Source organism: Haemaphysalis longicornis, unplaced genomic scaffold, assembly GCF_048455015.1.
Source record: "Haemaphysalis longicornis isolate Haplotype H1 unplaced genomic scaffold, Haemaphysalis longicornis Haplotype H1 scaffold_6, whole genome shotgun sequence".
Taxonomy (NCBI): Eukaryota; Metazoa; Arthropoda; class Arachnida; order Ixodida; family Ixodidae; genus Haemaphysalis; species Haemaphysalis longicornis.
The window spans coordinates 65,238,619-65,258,971 of NW_027526407.1; the positions used below are offsets into that span (position 1 = coordinate 65,238,619).

Consider the following 20,353-nt stretch of genomic DNA (forward strand, 5'->3'; position numbering starts at 1 on the left):
CACATGACGGAAGCGGTGCTTAAAGATAAAGAGGAACTTATTTTGAACTCTTTCGATACGGTCACTATTGGACTTGCAAGTTCCATTCCAAACAACAGAGCCGTATTCGAGAAGAGGTAGGCAGAGAGCCGAATACAACTTTAAAAAAGGAAGAGGACCTTTAAACTCTCTAGAATACCTGCAAACAGCACCCAGACATCGAAGAGAGCGACGGGTAATTTGTGTAACGTGGGAAGAGAAAGTCAGAGAAGAATCAAATAGTACTCCCAAGTCTCGAATTTCAGTCACCCTCGGCAATGCAGTGCTTGCAATTTTATAAGAGTATTGCAGCTGTTGAGTTTTTCTACTATAGGAGACAACTTTCGTTTTTGAGGGGTTCAAAATTAGGTCGTTTTTGGTGCACCAACGATGGAATGACGCAATATCAGCCTGAAGATAATTACAGTCATGAATATTGCGCACTTCTCTAAAGATTTTCATATCATCAGCATACAACAAAAAAGAAGAATTTTGAATTACAGAAGCAACATCGTTAATGAAAATGGAGAAAAGAAGGGGACCCAGAACAGATCCCTGGGGTACACCACTTGTTGCTTTGTACCTAAATGAAGTTTGACCGTTAACACTTACATAGCAATATCGCTGCTGGAGATAGCAACGTATAAGACCCACCAAAGAAGCGTGGACATCTAACAGAATGAGCTTGGCAAGCAATAACGAGTGGTTGACTACATCAAAGGCCTTGCTCATGTCACAGTAGACCACATCAAGCTGGCTTCTACCAACGATTGCTGGGACAGCCTGCTCCATGAAGCACGCGAGGTTTGTGGAAGTTGAACGACCACGCATAAAGCCATGTTGATTAGGAATGAGGACGTGTTTAAGTGAGAAAGACAACACCATATGAAGAGATAACTCGAATAGTTTAGAGGCAGAACAAAGGGGCGAGACTGGCCTATAGTTTATGGCGTCAGTTTTTGGGCCTGACTTGAATACAGGGAATACGCGAGAGATTTTCCATGAGCGAGGGAACGTGCCAGACCGGAGACAGTTATTAAACATTGAAGTGAACACTGGAACGAATATGTTTGCATACGTTTTTAGAATGGCGCCAGGAATACCATCTGGTCCACAAGAAAGCGAGGGCTTTAGCCGCTTGATACTGGTCCGCACGATGTTCTCATCCAGTTGGAAACAACCAGAGTTACCGCCCTGGTGACAAGGGGCGCTACTGTTATCACTGCCACCGCTAATTCCAAAAAAAGAAGAAAACTGACGAGCAAAGCAGTCGGCCACCTCCGCAACCTCATTGCCGTTGGAGTCTAGTAAACGAATAGATTCTTTAGTTTTACTAGATCTTGAATGAATGTACTTCCAGAAGGCTCCCGGTTGATGGGTTGCTTTAGCTTCTACTGATGCCAGGTACGAAGCATGATCACGCTTGTGCAATATTTTGCATAAGGCACGTAGGCGCCGAAACTCCTGAGTGAACTGGTTCGCACCAGAGCGCTTCATCTTTCTATGCGCACGTTCTTTGAGTTTAAGGGCATCCCGCAATTCAGAAGAAAACCAGTGTGGGAATTTGAACTTCTTTGGTAAATATTGCGGGATGTATTTCTTCATACCCAAAAGTACAATCTCAGTAAAACGGTCAACTTGTTCATTGACATCAGGTTCGTCAATGACTGTCGACCAAGGGACAGCAGAAAAGTAATCATACAGCCCAACGTAATCTCCCCGGGCGAAAGCGTAGCGAGGTTGCGTGTTGCAGGAACTTACGGAATGGTGGAGCATTGTGGGAAGGGAACAGGAAATAGAAAGAGGAGGATGAAATCTATCAGGTCTAACTAAAGGACAATCAGAGTGTGACACACTAACATCATCAAAATTCGAAAAACACAGGTCCAAAATGTTTCCACTGCAGTTTTATATGTGATTATGCTGTGCCATGGAAGTGAAAGACGAAAAATCTAGTAATCTATTACCCTTCTGTTCAATGTGGTGGTTATGGTGGGAACAGGATAGATGGCTCCACTGAACGCCAGGAGCGTTAAAGTCTCCAAGAAGGAGGACCTTGCGGTTGCATTGAGTAATAAGCTCTTGTTCAATGGAGGAAACTAACTGATTGAATGCGTCAGGAGCTACATCAGGGGGAATGTAAAAAACCCCAACAAGAAGTTTTTCAGTTTTAGAGATAAGAATTTCAACCCATACAGACTCATCTGCATTCTGAATATCACTACAAAGCACACTCGGGAGAGATTTGTCGACGGCAAGAAGGACCCCACCCCCTTTTTGTTTGCTTCCCGTCAAGGCACGATCACTACGATATACATGGTAATTTTGAGGGAAATAATCGCTGGACAGAATATCAGGGCACAACCAAGTTTCAGAGATAGCTATTAACGGAAAACACGAAGCCAGAACATTACCAAAGAAGTCAGTTGCCTTGGTACGAAGACCGCGCACATTCTGATAAAACACATCCAAAGTACTAGTCATCATTGCGTTTCTTATGTGATGCGCTCAGAGCTGTGAAGCATGCCTTCGCGAAACATGCCTCGAAACTCCTTAAAGAGGCAGTCTTTCGGCCAAACAGCGGGGTCATTCAAGCGCTCGAAAAACTCTTCACTGACGGATATATAAAAGGATGCGTACGTGTCAAACTTCGTCTTCAGTCGTCGGCAGCTCAAGGACGAGACACCTAAAGTTGACAGATGGGCATTAAGGCTAGCAGAGGTGGTGGATGGGGAAAGCTTTGAGACGAACATAGCTTTGGGGCGCTTCGGCTGCGGAACGACTACGAGTCCACATGTGTCCGATGCACCTACACATGCCTGGCTACGGCGCTTCTTCTCAATAGTAGGAGGGTTACGATCAAGCACAGACACAGATTGCAGCGGGGAAAGTGGGGACGGAGTGGGAGGCAGTGTCGGAAAAGCCGAAGACACCGACTGCAGCGGAGCCGACGTAGCCGACGGCGACACTTCTTTGTAGACAAAGAAGTGTCGCCGTCGGCTACGTCGGCGTGTCGGCTACATCTTCTTTGTAGACAAAGAAGATGTAGACATAGATAATAATAATAATAATAATAATAATAATAATAATAATAATCAATCAATCAATCAATCATTTATTTGCGTGCCCAGGAACAGCCGGGGGGGCCTTTGTGCTGGCGCACGGAAACAGAAACACAGGAAACATAATGTACACATCTCTCAAATACAAAATAAAATACAAAATACAAAAAAACGAAAGGATAGCTTATGTTGAAGTTACGGAATGAAAGTCATTTAAGTGCATGAACTCAAGGATAAAAGACAAATGCAGAATAAGAGAAGTTGGCAGTTACGCCAATTCAAACTCACAGACATGTTTGCGAAACAGAGTAGGGCAATCATTAAATATATCAAGGTAATCCGAGTACCGATTGTACGTGCATTGCAGTCGGAACACAGGGCACAAGACACGCAGACAATTGGGGTTGCAAAAGGTATCATGTTTCCTGGTGCACTTTTGCGGCACATAAAGACGAACATGTAGCAGCTCACCACAAGACACTATGCCGTGCATAATTTTAAAGAGGAAGAGAATATCAGCCTTGTTCCGCCTGGAAGTTAAGCATGATAGCGTCAATGAAGAGGGCGATCCAGGGTTATAATTACTACTATCGCCAAAGCGATGGTTGAAGATAGATATGAACTTATTTTGGACCTTTCTACAAGCTTACGGTTTGTTTTGCACGTGCTGTTCCAGACAACAGATGCATATTCAAGCTGAGGACGACATATAGTTGTGTAGAGCTTGAGAAGAGAAAGCGGCTCCTTGAACTCCTTGGACACGCGACAGACAACGCCAAGCGATCGAAGAGCTGTACGAGTAATTACCTGAATATGTGGAGAGAAGCTCAGTTTACTGTCGAAAGTGACGCCTAGGTCATTAACCTCTACCACACGGGGGAGTAATTCACCGTTGATGTTATAGGGAAACAAGATGTTGTCAGTCTTTCTTGTGTATGTCATTACCTTAGTTTTAGATGTATTAATGAGGAGTTTGTTGCATGAGCACCAATGCGAGAAGGACGAGATTGCTCTCTGGAGAGCGGAACAGCTGGCAGAGTTGGAAACAGATTTAAATATGTTTGTGGGATCCGTCGACCTCCAAGGACGAAACTTGACCGTCAAGTGGGGAGAGAAGCGACCATGGAGGTCTGTCTTAAATGGAACGTAGAGCGGAACTAAGTGAAGAGGAAGAAACAGTGCGTGAGCTCATGTGGCCCGAGACATGACGATGATGCCAACACAGGGAGATTGACCTCTGTCCCTTCAAGACAATGGTGGTGGTGGTGGTGGTGGTGGTGGTAAACTTTATTCACAAAGGTAGAAGAGGAGGGGGTGGAGTCAAGGGTGGAATCCTATTTCCAGGACTCCAGTGGCGAAAGCCCCTAGCTTGGCTCTTTCCAGCAGTTCTCGCTGACTGGAGAGGTCCGAGCTGGACAGTGCCGCTTCCCAGGACTCTATTGATGTCTTGTAGTTGTTCTGTTGCCATATGGTCGGGCAGTTCCATATAGTGTGGAAGAGGTCTGCCTTCTGATGGCATTTCTGGCATTTTTCGTTATACTTATCCGGAAACATGAGCGCTAATCTAGACTTATGTGGGTAGGTATTTGTCTGAATTTTCCTAAGATTTCTGGCCTCCTCTGCGTCTAGTAGAAGATGAGGTGTCGGCATTGTTTTTCTGCTTAGTCGGCATAACCGGAGTCGGTCGGTAGCCGCACTGTATGGAGGAAGGGCGTATGAATGCTCAGACTCCCCGCGGTCCATGATTTGCCTCGCGAGGGAGTCGGCTTTTTCATTTCCTTCCAGTCCCTGATGGGCCGGGGTCCATATTATTTTGTGTTTGCCTTTCGGTGTCAGAGGCATTATATTCTTTGCTGTTTTAGGAATTATTCCGCAAATTAGGTTTCTAATTGCTCTCGTGGAGTCAGTAATTATGGTGAGATTTTCCTTTTTGTGCTCGCCCCACCTTATGGCCATTAGGATGGCGGTGGTTTCGGCTTCTTGTATGCTCTGTTTGTTGCTCATTAGGAAGTCTAGAGCTTTCCCGTCGCAGTTGACTACCACCGCTGAGGCGTTGCCACGGCTGTTAGTTGCCGCGTCGGTGTAGACTGCGTCCGGGTCTTTGCCGTATGTCTTCCTTATGTATCTTGTTCGTGCTAGTCTTCTTCCTTTGTTGTATGTGGGATTCATTTTTCGGGGAATCGGTGCAATTTTGAGGCTTGCTCTTTGTTGAGGAGAAAGTTCTGTCGTTCTCTGTATGTACTCTGAGTGGACAGAGTACCCGGCTCTTCTCAGTATTTCTCTTCCAGTCTTGGTATTCAGTAGTCGTTCTTTCTGGGCTTCTAGAAGAGTCTCTGTGACCTCCCGAAAGGTGTTGCACACTCCCAACTTGTAGAATTTCTCATTTGAGGTGTATATGGGAAGACCGAGAGCTGCCTTGTAGGCTGTTCTGATGAGTGCGTCGACCCTCTCATGTTGATTTGCGTCGATGTGGTGGTACGGTAAGCTGTAAGTAATTCTACTCATTATTAATGCTTGCACCAGCTTGAGAGTGTCTTCTTCTCTCATGCCTTTTCTTGTTCTTGTGATTCTTCGGATGGCTCTAGCCAGTTGTTGTGTTGTTTTCTTTAGCTTGTCCAAGGTAGTGGTGGCCTTGTTGTCGTTTTGTATGTGCATGCCTAATATTCTTATCGTCGGTTTGAAGAGAATGTTTTGGTTGTCAATTACTATGCTTCCAGAGGGAATTTCTTCTTTGGAGGGTCTTATTCTAATGAGTTCAGTTTTTTCCGGGGCACATTTTAGGCCATTTCTTCGTATTGGCTCTTGTAGCTCGTTGATTGTTTCTTGTAGGATCAGTAGTTTTTCTGAGAGGGTTCCACTTTTGGTCCAGATGGTGATGTCATCTGCGTAGATTGATTTGCCGATGTGTTCTTTCTCTTCTAATTTCTTGGCTATTTCAATCATTGTCAGGTTGAACAGCACTGGGGAGATGATGGCCCCTTGTGGAGTTCCCCTGTTAGGCATTTCGAAAGGTTCGGATCTAGTGTTTCCAATGCCAATCGTGGCTGTTCTGTTTGACAGGAAGTTTCTGATGTAATCATAAACTTTCTTGCCGCATCCTGCCTTTTCAGCTGCCTTCAATATTGCCTCATGCGATACGTAGTCAAATGCCCCTTTCAGGTCCAGGGCTAATACAATTTGATCGTAGTCGTCATTGCGATTGAGGATGTCGTGTCTCAGCTGTAGAAAGGCATCTTGAGTGGATAGTCCACTGCGGAAACCAATCATACAGTGTGGAAACATGTTGTTTTCCTCCAAGTGCTTTTGAAGCCTTGTCGTGATAATTCTTTCGTACACCTTTCCTACGCACGAGGTTAGGGATATGGGTCGTAGATTTTCAATAGCTGGTGGCTTCCCTGGTTTGGGTATTGTCGTAATTCTCGAGTGTTTCCATTGCATAGGTAATCGGTTCGGCTTCCATAGCTTTTCATTTATGTATGCAGCTAATGCTTCCAGTTGTGAGTCATTTAGGTTCCTGAGTATGTTATTGTCAATTCCATCTTCTCCTGGCGCACTCTTTCGTTTGCTGGCAAGGATGGCTTGATACACTTCTTCTTTTGTGATGTCACTGTCGAGCTTTGCATTTTGGGAACCTCGGTATTCTCTTGTAGAGGGTGGAATTTTCGCATTCAGTTCAAATCTGTCTTTTAGGGCTCTAATTAGTTCCTCGTTGGTGCCTTCGAAACCTTTGGCTACTCTGTTGATGTTGTGCCCGGTTTCTCTTCTTGTTGTCTCCGGATTGAGCATACCATTAATTATTGCCCATGTCTTCGAGGTATTTAGGGTATTCTTGAGTGTGTCACAGAAGTCTTGCCAATTCTGATTCGCGAGTTGTATCGCGTACTTCCTAGCTAGATTCGTGATCTTTTTAATTCTTGCTTTTAGCTTCTTGTTGTGTCTTTTCTTTTTCCATCGCTTAGTTAGCTTTTGTTTCTTGTTCCATAGACTGATCAGATGGTTGTCGACACACAGGTATTCGCTCTCTTGTCCAAATTCCTTGGTGGACTCTTTGAGAGCTTCTCTTATGTTATGACACCAGATGTCTATGTCTTCTATTTCTTCTGTTTCTCTTAGCTTTTCTCGAAAAACGTCCCAATTAGTGATCTTTTGTTTTCTTGCCTTGCTTCTAAAGTTGTCTGATTTCGTCCTGATCTCTACGATATCGTGATCGCTGCCGAGATTCTCACCCGTATTTGTCCAGGTAATGGCTGGCCACACCAGGCCTATGGCGCTCGATGTCGATGCGGCTGTAACCCTTTCAAAGAGATCCTACAATGTTTACATCATCGGCATATAAAAGAAAATTACAATCATTAAATATTGCCGCGAGATATTGCGAAGAGAAGTGGCCCGAGCACTGAGCCCTGAGGGACACCACTGGTGACCTCATAGAAAAGAGAAGACTCCATTTACATGCACGAAACATGACCTATCACATAGATAATTGCATATAAGAGATATCAGGGATGGTTGTATATCAAGCTCAGATAGGTTTTTGGCTAAGAGCTCGTGGCAGACGACATCAAAAGCCTTGCTTAAATCAAAGTAGACTACATCAAGTTGACCTCTCCCTTGCACAGCTTCCGAAGCATGCAGCATGAAGGTGACGAGATTGGTAGTGGTCGATCGGCCCGCGAAAAAACCATGCTGTTCAGGTATTAATGTGGTATTTATACTGAATGTGAGTAGTTTATGAAGTATTGACTCAAACAATTTAGAAGCAGCACATAGAATAGATATCGGTCGGTAGTTCGTGGGGTCCAATTTTGAACCTCTCTTAAATACAGGAACAACCCTTGCATTCTTCCATCGAGAGGGGAACTTGCCAGACTTGAGAGAAGTTTGAAATATACACGTCAATACTGGAACTAAGATATCACCAAACGCTTTCAGTACGGCAGAAGGAATGCCGTCAGGGCCGCATGAAAATGACGATTTCAATTGTTTCAGAGCTTTCAAAACGAGACTTTCCGAAACCAACACTTCTGAGTTTTTACAGTAACCTAGAGATTGTGGAGGGGGGCAAGCTGCACTGTTGTTGCCATAAGTGGAACGGAATTGTCGCGCAAATGCATTGGCAGCGTCCGATATGCTCTCTCCTCGTTCATCGATGAGGTTAATGTTCCCAGGTGAATTTTCACATGTTTGAGAACGGACGTGGCCCCAGAAAGCTTTTGCATTGCGTGTTGCATCAGCCTCAACCGCGGCAATGTAATTCGACCTATCGCGCCTAACCAGACATTTACAAAGAGATCCGAGTTGACGAAACTCATTCTGCCACCTTTCCTGCCCTGTTTTCTTAGCTTGCTTGTGCGCTCGATTTTTCCTCCCCAAAGCTCGTTTAAGTTCAGCAGAAAACCAACGCGGAAAATTGCCTTTCTTTTCAAATTTTCGGGAAACAAAGCTCCTCAAGCCATCATGAACAACTTCAGTAAAAAAAATTGGTCTGTTCATCAACTTCGTTCAGGTTACCTATTGGTGACCAATCAGTGTTACTAAGAAAGTGAAATAAACCAATGTAGTCACCACGAGCAAAGTCGTAACTACTGCTTCCTGGTGTGCAAACAGGGGGACTGTAATGAAAGAGAGATACGTTAGGCAATGAAATATGTAATGACGGATGAAACGTGTCCGGTTTTACAAGGTTAGTATCACTGCGCGAGACGACGACAGCTTCCAAGCTAGTCAGACACAAATCTAAGACGTTCCCACATGAATTCCTAATGAGGTTGCACTGCTGCAAGGAAGTAAAGGAAATAAAATCAAATAGAAAGTCACACTTCGGAGATATTGGTTGAGACGCCTGACTGACCCGCTGAGTCTCCCAAGAAATCCCCGGTGCGTTAAAGTCCCCAGTGACAAGGAAATGGTGATCACTGTGAGATATTACTGTATTTTTGATTGCGTTAATAATAATAATAATAATGAGCTCATGCGACAAACTTGCTCAATCTTTTTATTAAAGCGAAGCTTTCAGCATCTCACTGATGTCGTCTATCATCATCATCATCATCATCATCATCGTCATCAGCCTATCTACGCCCACTGCAGGGCAAAGGCCTCTCCCATTATTCTCCAATTACCTCGGTCCTGTACCAACTGTGGCCAATTTATCCCCGCAAACTTATTGATCTCATCTGCCCATCTAACTTTCTGCCGCCCCCTGCAGCGCTTGCCTTCTCTAGGGATCCACTCTGTTACCCTTAATGACCAGCGGTTATCTTGCCTTCGCATTACATGCCCTGCTCACGTCCATTTCTTTTTCTTAATCTCTACTAATATGTCCTTAACACGTGTTTGTTCCCTGACCCACTCCACTCTCTTCTTGTCCCTTAATGTTACACCTATCATTTTGCGCTCCTTTGCACGCTGAGGCATTCTCAATTTAAGTTGAACCCTCTTAGTGAGCCTCCAGGTTTCTGCCCCGTAGGAGAGTACCGGTAAGATGCAGCTGTCATACACTTTCTTCTTCAGCGACAATGGTAGGCTGCTATTCATTATCTGAGAATGTCTGCCATATGCACCCCACCCCATTCTGATCCTTCTAACTATCTCTGCCTCATGGTTGGGATCTGGGGTCACAACTTGGCCTAAGTAGATATATTCGCATACCACTTCCACTGCCTCGCCACCTATCTCAAACCGCTGTGCTGTCCCGAGGTTATTGATCATTACTTTAGTTTTCTGCATATTAATTTTCAGGCCCACGGTTCTACTCTGTTCGCCGGTGCGGAAAGCATGCTTTGCAATTCCTCCCCGGAGTTACTTAGCAAGGCAACGTCTATAGTTTCTCAAACAGTGTTTCTCAAGCAGTGTCCTTCTTAGGTGCCACTTGGTTGTAAAACGGTTATTTATCTACTAGAGCACAAACGTTGCTTGTAGAATCACAATTAGATTTGTCCAGACACCTCTTACCGTAATGCGCCACTTCAATTGCCTCTGGAGGTGCAAGTAAGTGTAGCAGCTGAATATCACGTAAAGAAGCTTCGGAACAAAATAGTAAAGCAAAATCGATCAACCGCAATGACTATGGCTTAATTTTTTTTTTTTGGGGGGGGGGGATAGGAGCCCCGTGCTTCTTGACATGGTACCCTTTTCGTCTTGGTCCTATACAGCTGGCTTCCATGCGCTAACCTACTTCCCGGCATGCAGCAGGAAACACGGTAGGAAAAATTAAGGGAAGCTTGCACTGACGTGCAACTTGAATGGCGAAGCTTTTGTAGGTGAGCATTCCCGGACACACAGTTAAGTTTCAGTATCATTCTTTATTTTCATAGTTTCGGTGCCAGTAATTGTCGTCATATGCATCGAAGATATCGTCGTCTTCTTCGCGGCGAGTGATAGATACATAGTCACCCTCAGCATTGTAGACTTCCGCCAGCTCTTCGCCATCAACTCGAGGCGGCGGTGGCGGGATCTGCAAACTGTCTCGGGAAGAATGGGCACACTTGTAGCCATGTCTCCAATCATTCATAATGGCTTAAAGAGATGGCCGCGGTGGCCTGTCTCAAGCAGGGAGTCTTTTCAACTTTACCATTAACGCTGGAGTTTTTTTTTTTTGCATGCGTCGTAGCACTTCACGACAGCACTGGAGTTTACCTTTTCTTTTCGCTAAGGCCACTGCGCGAGCCGAGGACTACGTGGTCGCCGCGCGTGCTCGCCTTTTTCACGCTCCTCGGGGTTTTTCCCTGCTGTTGCTTTTTTTAAGTGCGAATGCACTTTATAAGCGACCCTGAATTCCGTTGACCGCCGTCCGTCCACATAGCAACAGCTGCGGGTGCGCGCGCTCCTCGTCTTCCTTGGCAACGGGGGGAGATGGCACATACCCACGTGGGGGATTGGCCAGGAATCTCCTCGTCTTCCTTGGCAACGGGAGGAGATGGGCGCGCGCTGCCTGGCCGCTGACATGGCACATACCCACGTGGGGGATTGGCCAGGAATCGGGCGTGAGAAGGGCTAATGCACCCGCTTAAAGGAGTACTGACACGAAATTTCAAAGCTGAGAACCGCTCTAGCAATCAAGTACAACGACAACACAAATAGGTGTCTGTGCATGGCACATACCCAGGTGGGGGATTGGCCAGGAATCGGGCGTGAGAAGGGCTAATGCACCCGCTTAAAGGAGTACTGACGCGAAATTTCAAAGCTGAGATCCGCTCTAGCAATCAAGTACAACGACAATACAAATAGGTGTCTGTGAATAAATGAATCTTTCTTTCTTTGTAGTTGTGTGTGTGTGTGTGATCTCTCTTTCGCAAACATTACCGAACCGCGCAAATTCAACTCCTGCATTCGCATTTTCACATTCTTCCCCTCGGGGAAATGCGGGGAAATTTTTTTTTCTAAACCACTGCGCGTGCCGAGGACGCTTGGTTGTCGCCACAAGGCCCGCACTCACAAGCTCGCATTATTTCCTACAGGTTAAGCAAGCTGTAGGAATACCCGTCATGGCATCGATGGAGCGCTTCCAAGCAATGGGGGTGCACAATACCCTGGAAGAGCTAGTAGAAGCACAAAGGATGGCGCAGCTGCACAGGCTCTCGTGCAAAGAGACTGGCCGCGCAATTCTAAGGTCCCTGCGCATCTCCTTCGCCTCTCAACACGGTATCAAATGCTCTCTGGATGACAGCACTCGACCATACACCCATTGTTCTCCCATACCACGAAATATGCACCCGGATCATCATCAAGACAGAAAAACCGCCAGAGAGAGAGAGAGAAAGGACTTTATTGGATCTCCTGCAGTCGGGGACGGGTCAGGCCTCGCAGGCATAGAGTTAATACTACTGCTCGCAGGGCTTCACCGTCCCGTAGTCTTCGCCGCTCACTGCGGCGTCGGGCCGACCCCGAGGCCTGCGTCTGGTCGGCGCGGGCTACTTGGAGTGCCGCCGCTGTCTCCCCTAGCCCTCGCTCCCGCAGGAGGAGGCCGAGAGGAGTGCGGGTTCTCCTTTCGCCGTTGCTTGCCCAGTGCAGCCTCGAGCCGCTGGATAGCCCTTAGCTGGTGTTCGCGCTCCGAAGAGCCGATCGAGAGCTTCTGCATTGCACCGGCAGCTGTGTGGCTCTGTGTGGCTCTATGTGTGGCTCTATGTGTCCTCTATGTGGATGCTGCGGATTATCACGACCGACCGGCTGCGGCCGTAGCCGTGGTAGACCAGCAATGAAACTCAGTGACCTCGGGCACAATCCTGACGGCGCACCCTGAGGTGGTGGAGGAAGCGGCTATTGCGCTCGCAATAGCTAGCACGGCAGCCAAAATTATTGTGCCTGATTCCAAGACGGCAATAAGAAACTTCCTGGCGGGACGAATATCCCTGCCAGCGGCCAAAATTCTTTCGACGTTTATTGGCGACAGATGCAGGCTTGTTCGCTTGTATGGACAGCAGCACACTCGTCCCTGCCGGGGAATGAACTGACTCACGAGGCAGCCCGAGATTTCGGCAACTAGGCTGACCTCGACGGAGATATCGGGCATACGTTCACGGGGAGCAGAGACAGGCTGGCCACGTACAGGGAGATTACGCACCACTATAGGTTGAGCCGCCTCAAGTACCCTGCACCACACTCTTCCCTCAACCGATGGCAGTCGGTTGCGTGGAGACGAATACAGTAACACCTTCCCCAACCCCGTTCTCTACAACCGATATTACCCAGACACGTACTCCGACAGATGCAAGTGGTGTGCAGACAAAGCCACTCTACAATACATCATATGGGCATGCCTACAGAAACCTCGTTCACCTAATAGAGCATTAAACATCAGGACTCAAGAGCAATGGGAGGCCGCCTTGCTTAGGGCTTAGCCCGACTTACAACAACTACTCGTCCAGCTGGCGGAAGATGCCGCTAGGGCCCACGGGCTCATGGCCGCCATTTAACGGGGAAGGCCAGGTGGCTTTCTCCCTGTGACCCCCTTCCTTCTACCAGTTTGGGCTCAAATAAAGTTCCTTCTCTCTCTCTCTCTCTCTCTCTCTCTCTCTCTCTCTCTCTCTCTCTCTCTCTCGCATGATTTCGTTGGTATTTCTTCCTGCAACGGTGGAGTTACGGCCAGTAACAACAGCTGCTCTGCTAAAAACATCGCGCAAACGGCCTTCGCAACACCAACAAAAGCTATAAAGTAACAAACCGGGGTGAACATTCACTGTCTATTTTTTTGGAAAATAGGGCATCGTGATTCCTGGCATGCCACAAGGCCTTTATTTTTCTAAATGTACCGTTCGTGCAAGGCAGCATCGCTTCATTTTTTTATCCCTTTAAAATGAGGAGCTACAGCCGCAACTGAGATAAAAAGTTAATGCTGTTTGTGGCCTACAAAAATGAAAAGCAGGGGACCCAAAAAGTATCCCTGCGGCACTCATAACGCAACAGTAACCATATCTAATTCAAAGTCATTAATAGTACCCCCCGTGAACTATTGGCGATACGCGTCCACCAAGGCATCTAGCCGTACTTTCTGAAGCTTTCCTGTTGCTTCCCACTAACGTTCACTGGGAAGCAGAAATTTGCTAACACGGCCAGCCGAGGGAGAGAGTGAACCTGCTACGGCATCTCTAACTGATGGCAAAAAAAACTAACTCGCACATCCTTGTTTTCTGCATTAAATGTTTGGTAATCCTTGGGTGCCCGCAAGCTTGTGTGCCGTACTAAAAGGGATGGCCTTAAGTTAAGTATTAGATGCGACTGCATCTCATTCACTCGCCTTGTCCCTCCATACGGCGTTGTTGTTGTCCGTCCACACCCCTCCCCCATTCTCCTCGCCGCGTGAGCTGCACTCTCCGCCACTCACCCCCTCTCCTCTCCGATAGCGAACACTCTCTCGAGAGGGGCATTGGATTGCATTCGATTGGACTGACTTGGCTTGGCTTAGCTTGGCTTGGCTTGGCTTGGCTTGGATCGGATTGGATTGGATTTGGATTGGATTGGATTAAAATGGATTGTGTTAGATTGTGTTGCGTCATAGCCGCGCCACGTTGCGTCATAGCCGTGCCAGGGGGTTCACGGCACGTTTCACGCGATGGGAGAATCAACCTAACGGAAACAACAACGGAACCCCCCATGCGTCGCATCTACACAGCGGTTCCCGCGAGGGGAGGTGGGAGTAATTTTTTTGTTAGACATAAAAGCTCAACCACGTCTTTGCTGAAATTACTTCTTTGCCTGAATTTTTAGCACAAGAATATTCCTTTTCTCCCTGTTTGCTAGGAACACTTAAATTAAACAATAGCATAAAGGAATGAGGGAAAATTGCTGAGCCACTCGTCAAGGTGGAATGTACTGAGTTTTGTGCACTACAGGGAGTAAAAAGGGGTGCAAGTTCCAAAAAATACTAAATCCCAGAATGGAGTTGCAAAAATGAACACGTCAACACATTCCCCAGCTTTGCTGCATGGCTGTTGTTTTGGTTGAACTGTGTTGAATTGTGGGTGGTATAACCAATGCTTCGTGGCTGGGTGGGGAAACGTGTTTGTCTGTTTTAGCGTGAGTGTGGTTTCTTCGTTCTTTGTGAGCTCCGGGTGCGGTGCCGGGAATGTTCTACTGAGCCTATAGAAGTGTCTTGTATATTAGGGGGAGATGGTGGGTGGTGCGGGTTCCTGTGTCTCCTGCGCGGCCTGCGCGGACGTGCTCGTTGCCTCTCAGGAAGGAGTGGGCAGATGTCCATAAAATTGCGGCCTTCCAGCCAGCAAGGCGTCCGGCTTTCTAGGTTCCGTGGACGGTCGCTAACCATTTCTGCGTCCACGTGCGAAGTTCTCGTCAAGGACAATTTTTTGCAGCAGTGCGAGGTTCTCTATATTCTGGCACAGCTATTCTTGATAGCCGTAATGACTTGTCCGACTTTTATATTGAATCGCGCTACGTATACAAATACAAATAGGACGCTAACAGTACTGCGACGAGGCGCCTCGTCTCAGTCCTCGACCGAGTCCTGTTAGCGTCCTATTTGTCTTTGTATAAGTAGCGCAATTGAACATGAGACATCACCAACTAGCCCCATTCTACGTCCTTTTGAAGTTGTCCGACTAATTGTTCCGGTTACATTTGAGGATTCTGCTGAGCTGGTCATTACTCTCTTTTAAATGACTCCCCCCGCAAGCTGCTGGGTACTGCAGAATTCCGAGCTGCTTCACAAGCAGCAGCAGTTAGTTTGATGTAATATGATTTACAGCATCCACAAATATCGCGTGACTACCAATTAGGTGCAGGGGTTCGCGCTGTAGGTCACCGGCACAAACTTATTATTATTCTCTGGGATGGGCGATTGGTTAAAATTTACTTTTTAACCTCCATCCTAAGATATTGTCAGCGTATATCTGCTCATTTAAAAGCAAATGTCTCGGGAAAATAATAGTCCTTTGCCACCTCGGCCGCGTAAATGCCGCTCTTTTCTCCCCGTCCCGCCTCTCATGATGTTTCCCTTTCTTTCGATTCTCCGACGATAAACACGGAGGAGGTTTGATAAAGTCAGTTAAATTTTCCCGCGTTCCACCACTCCCGCCATCTACTGGAACCTTTTTTTACTATTGAACTTCTAATTAGAACACTGCCACGAGGTCTAGGGTCGCACCAGCCATTTTGTATTTTTCGGTAAAAGCATTGTTTTAAACGCGTAATATTTATTTTTTATTGCAAATATTAGGCAAAAATTCATTTTCAATTAGAACACTTTGAATACCAGTTGTGCATTGTTATTTGGCAATAAATATGCATGCTTTCTTTTTGCTCAACAATATTGAGATGTACAAAGTATGTATTCAACTTTAGTGGTTCGCGAAAGTTTCACCTATGCAGCAGAAACTTGGAGGCTCACTAAAAGGGTTCAACTTAAATTAAGGACAACTCAGCGAGACATGGAACAAAAAATGATAAGTGTAACTTCGAGGGACAACAAGAGAGCGAGTGGGTCAGACAACAAACGCGTGTTGAGGACATATTAGTAGAAATTACGAAGAAATGGGTGTGGGCAGTGCATGTAATCCGAAGGGAAGATAACCGTTGGTCATTGAGAGTAACAGAGTGGATCCCTAGAGAAGGCAAGCGTTGCAGGGGGCGGCAGAAAGTTAGATGGGCAGATGACATCAAGACGTTTGCGGGGATAAAGTGGTTGCAGTTCGCACAGGACCGGGATAATTGGAGATCTATGGGAGGCCTTTGCCCTGCAGTGGGCGTAGACAGGCTGATGATGATGGCGACGACGACGACGACGATGATGATGACGGTGAAAGTTTTGGCTATATAAACCTCTTGTTGAAGTATTCTTTTACCTTTTGGCTGCATGGCTGAGCCAAAGGACAGGCATACAGAGAGACCAAACCTTTCTGGTTTAAGTATCCTAAAAAGTGACTGCAGTCTTTAAAAATTCTATTGTTTTAGGCTTGAGATCTAAATACATTTAATGATTTGCGACTTTGGTGATTACTGTATGGTAATAGTGTACATACTGGGACGTTCATAGTCCAACGCCTTGCACTTAAAATACACTTGGGTCCTTGGGAGATCTTGTTCGCAGTCATGAAAAATACATGGAACCATGGCCATATAAGCTTCGCTTAGAAGAGTACTTTGTAACCTTTTACCGCTACGACTAAAAACCACGGCGTTCAGAGGCGGCAGCAGCTTACGTATTCGTGTTATGGATCCAAAGCTTGCTCCATGGGGCGCCATAGGCGACTGCGGCGCACAAGTTGTAAGAGACTGTCCTGGTGGGTCCCTCTTTCGGCGTTTAGCTGAGTATTTTGCATCGCTGCTTTTAAAGTAAACCTTTCAGCTTCTCGTTGATGTCGTCTGCAGTCCGGCCAAAACTCACCGCAGGAAAGCCAACTTTCTCGGACGATGATGGGGATTGTGGGGGGAAGTGAAGAAAAATTAGATCTCTTTCCGTGGTCCGAATTGAACCCGAGTCCATCACGTTGCGAAGCCCACGTCTCTCCGATTTCGCCATTCCCACATGGTCGGAGAAGTTTTGGTGTGGAGAGGGGCGCGTGGACGTGCAATATAAGAAGGAAAACGCACCCCTCCATCTAGTGACGACGATGGTTGAGAGAGAGAGAGGAATTTTATCGAAAAAAACACAGAAAGCTCGGCCTGATGGTAGTATATCTGGCCAGCTATTCTGTGTGTGGGAAGGGAAAGTGGAGGAAAGAGCGTGGATAGAGGACGAGAGAGATGAAGTTGGCGGAGAAATGAATAAATGGCTATGTACAGAAGGTGCCTATAGTTATACTGTGCATGTGTTAAAGTTCAGCCGGAGGGGTCTCAACTGCAATATCGCTGACAGGCCGCTGCTGCGCAGAAATGTCAGCACAGCTTTAAATGCCTTGTGAGAACGCTGCGCGTGTGGCCAAGGTCCTAGCAGTACTTCCTCCGACACCTCACGGCAGTCCAAACGGGCCAATGATCTCGCTAATTGTTCTTGAGGATGCGCATAGCGTGGACAGTGGCAGAGAACATGCTAAATAGTCTCTGGTACACCGCTCTCGTAACGCCAATGAGGTGCTTGTAGCGACGGGTAGAGGCTACGCCAAGCCGTAGTCGGTGAAACAGCGTGGCGTGGTTTCGTTGAACGCTAGGGAAAGCTATTGAATGCCCGTACCAGTAACTCACTAGACACAGTGCAGTCAATCATCCTGATAAGAAAGCTTCTGGTTCCCCCCGGCGTCGTCGTTTCGACATGGGAGTAGATTTTGCAGGTGGCATGCGGCGATGCACATGTTCTACGTCACGTCGATGCAGACGCCGGTTTCGGCTTTCAGGCATGTCAAGTTCGCCCCTTTAAGGGCGCTTTCCGCCGAGAGTTGATTGTGAAACTTTATTTCAAATGAAGGCAGGTTCTCTCTCTAAAGCGGGAGAAGACCTCAGCTCAGGGCTTCTGCGGCGGCTGCTGTCCTGCTTGCCCGGACCATTAACCGCCGCGTGTCCTCCAGGCCCGAGCTGAACAGCGCGGCCTCCCACAACTCTAGGATTGGAGTGAAGATAATGGGGGCTGCTGCCGTGGTCTTCCTAGTGCCCGGCTCACCGAGCCAAAGCCGACCGCGTTCCTTGAGTGAATTCCCAAGCTCTAGTGATCATTTAACAGGGCAGCGGCTGAGGTCAAGGTGTTTCTCGCTGTGGTTTTGAAGTGGGCCTCTTTGGAGTTGTTTCCTGTAGTTGCTGCGGAGTCGAAACTTTTGCCTTGTTTTCTTGTCTCTCGTGCCTGGTTAATCCTTCTACCAACCCCCCTCCCCCTTTTTTATCGTTAAAACTGGAACAATCTCCTTCGTTGTAGCAGATCTGCGTCTCCAACACGTCGCCAAGAGCCCCGTTTCCCGTTAAGGATGCACAAAGCTTCCGCTGCCGCACCCGACCCCGCTTAGTGCTCCTCAGACATTACACGTGCCAACCACCGGGTTAGGCTTAATGCGGCGGCGTCGAAGACAGTTTCAAATCGAGCCTAAACTAAAAATAATGCCCTCACAAACTGGAGAGTTGCTTCTACGCGGTCCTGGTAGCGTCAAGCAAACGTTCTTCATCTTTTTGCGGCCTAGGGCGAATCGCCAACCGGTGGTGGTCATTTGGCAGGGTAGCGCGTGAGGTTAAGGTGTTTCTCCATGCTCTTCAGAAAAAATTCGGCGAGTTTTATGGGAGAAATGTCTCTTCTGTAGAATGTCTGACGCAAGACCGAGAGGCGTGGAACACTTGGGCCTAAAGTCAATCCCCTGTCGACAGCTGAAAGACTCCAACAGATACACGAAACACAAAGAAAACTTGACTGAAATGTGAACAGCGTAGAAAGACAAAATTCTGAATAGGAACAACTCGCAAGATTTTGCGTGCTTTGTTGCAGTTATCTCCTGCTCATATTTTAGTAATATTCGCGTTCCTTAGTAAGACGAGAGCGAACAAGCTAACTCACAGGTGACAATGATACCGAATTTCTTTACTTAGGAGTATTGTCACTGTGTGTGTCAGCCGCCGAAGAATGGGCAGTTAATACATAGCCCCAATCATTGTGGCCATCTGCTAGGGCTCAGCTAAAGAGGAATACTTGAAAAGGACGGTGTATTTAACACACGTATCTACAGAGAAGCGAGCCCCGTGAAGGCCGCAGCACGAACCTCTTCTTCCTCAACTTCGAACGACCCCTCGAAACTACAACTTGCCAACCGCCTTCTTTTAAAGGCGAATTCCCTTGCCAACCGCCTTCTTTTAAAGGCGAACCCCCTTGCCAACCGCCTTCTTTTAAAGGCGAACCCCCTTAGAGGCTGGGGTGGTTGGCGTCTCCTGTCGTCGTCGTAATCATAGTCACATGTAGTACCGGTACTAAAACACCGGAAAACACGGTTACGCCTCGCGCTAGAACGTAACGCGTATAAAAACACCGGGGAAATCGCTTACGCCTCGCGCTGGAGAGCTTCGTGCTACAAAGGCAGGAGACTTTTAGAGCAAAGCTGTATATCTATACCCCAAACGGTTTCATCTCCGTTGGCAGAAACGCCAAAGTGCCAATACTACACTTATACACTGCATGCTTCGCCCATCCCCAGGTTTCACGTTAGTGGAGATGGCACGGGATATTTAGCTGAGGCCTAGCACATGCCCGCAATGCCTGGGGCTATGTATTCAGTTGCAATTCTTCGGCGCCTGGCACACACTACGACAGTAAGTATAAAATGTGGCGGAGGAAAACAATCCCCTTACCTGCGTAAACTTCACTTCGGGATTCCGCGTAGGGGCCATTACGACGTCGTCTTAATATAAAAATTGCGTCTCGATAACAAGGACGCTGCGAAGGGCTATTCCCGCACGCAAACTGAAACAGTGGAGAGTTTCCGTCGGGAGGAGTACGCGCTTTTGGGTTGGACTCACCTACAGGGCCGCCGGATGTTATCGAGCAGCGCGTTTGCTAGACCAGCTGTTGCCACGCAAAAAGAAACAAGATTCAGCTGACAGCAGATGGCATCACGCTCTGGATGAAGTCGTCGCCTCGTAGACCCGCGCCCGCCGCTGTTCACAGTTGTTAAAGGGCGGTTTGATACACTTGCCTCCACCGTTCCCAGTCCACAACCAATCAAAACAAAATGCCGCCACAGGAAAGGGAAAGCAAAAGTTAATGCAGTAGAAGTATATGGAGCGTTCCCTGCTTCCAAGGACAAAAGAAAGGAGCGGCGTGGCCGGGAAACGAACAGAGATAAGCCTTCACAGCTGCACTGCACTAAAAATGTGATTTTATGCGTATGATTCTTTGGCTCGTAACGCGAGGTCTC

The 20,353-nt window shown here is 47.3% G+C and overlaps 1 protein-coding gene across 2 annotated transcripts in view; it reads right to left on the reverse strand.

Annotated features, from left to right (window-relative positions):
• The window catches only part of LOC144142849 (aldehyde dehydrogenase 1A1-like), a 49,768-nt gene extending 29,635 nt beyond the window's left edge, over window positions 1-20,133 (reverse strand). Inside the window, exons 1-2 of one of the 2 annotated variants that reach the window (XM_077674644.1) lie at window positions 19,956-20,133; window positions 19,788-19,899 (exon numbers count right to left, since the gene is read on the reverse strand). In XM_077674644.1, the coding sequence (XP_077530770.1) occupies window positions 19,788-19,826 (39 nt within the window). In that variant the 5' untranslated portion in view covers window positions 19,827-19,899; window positions 19,956-20,133. The other variant, XM_077674643.1, reaches the window with a different exon arrangement.
• Between the last annotated feature and the right edge of the window lie 220 nt (window positions 20,134-20,353).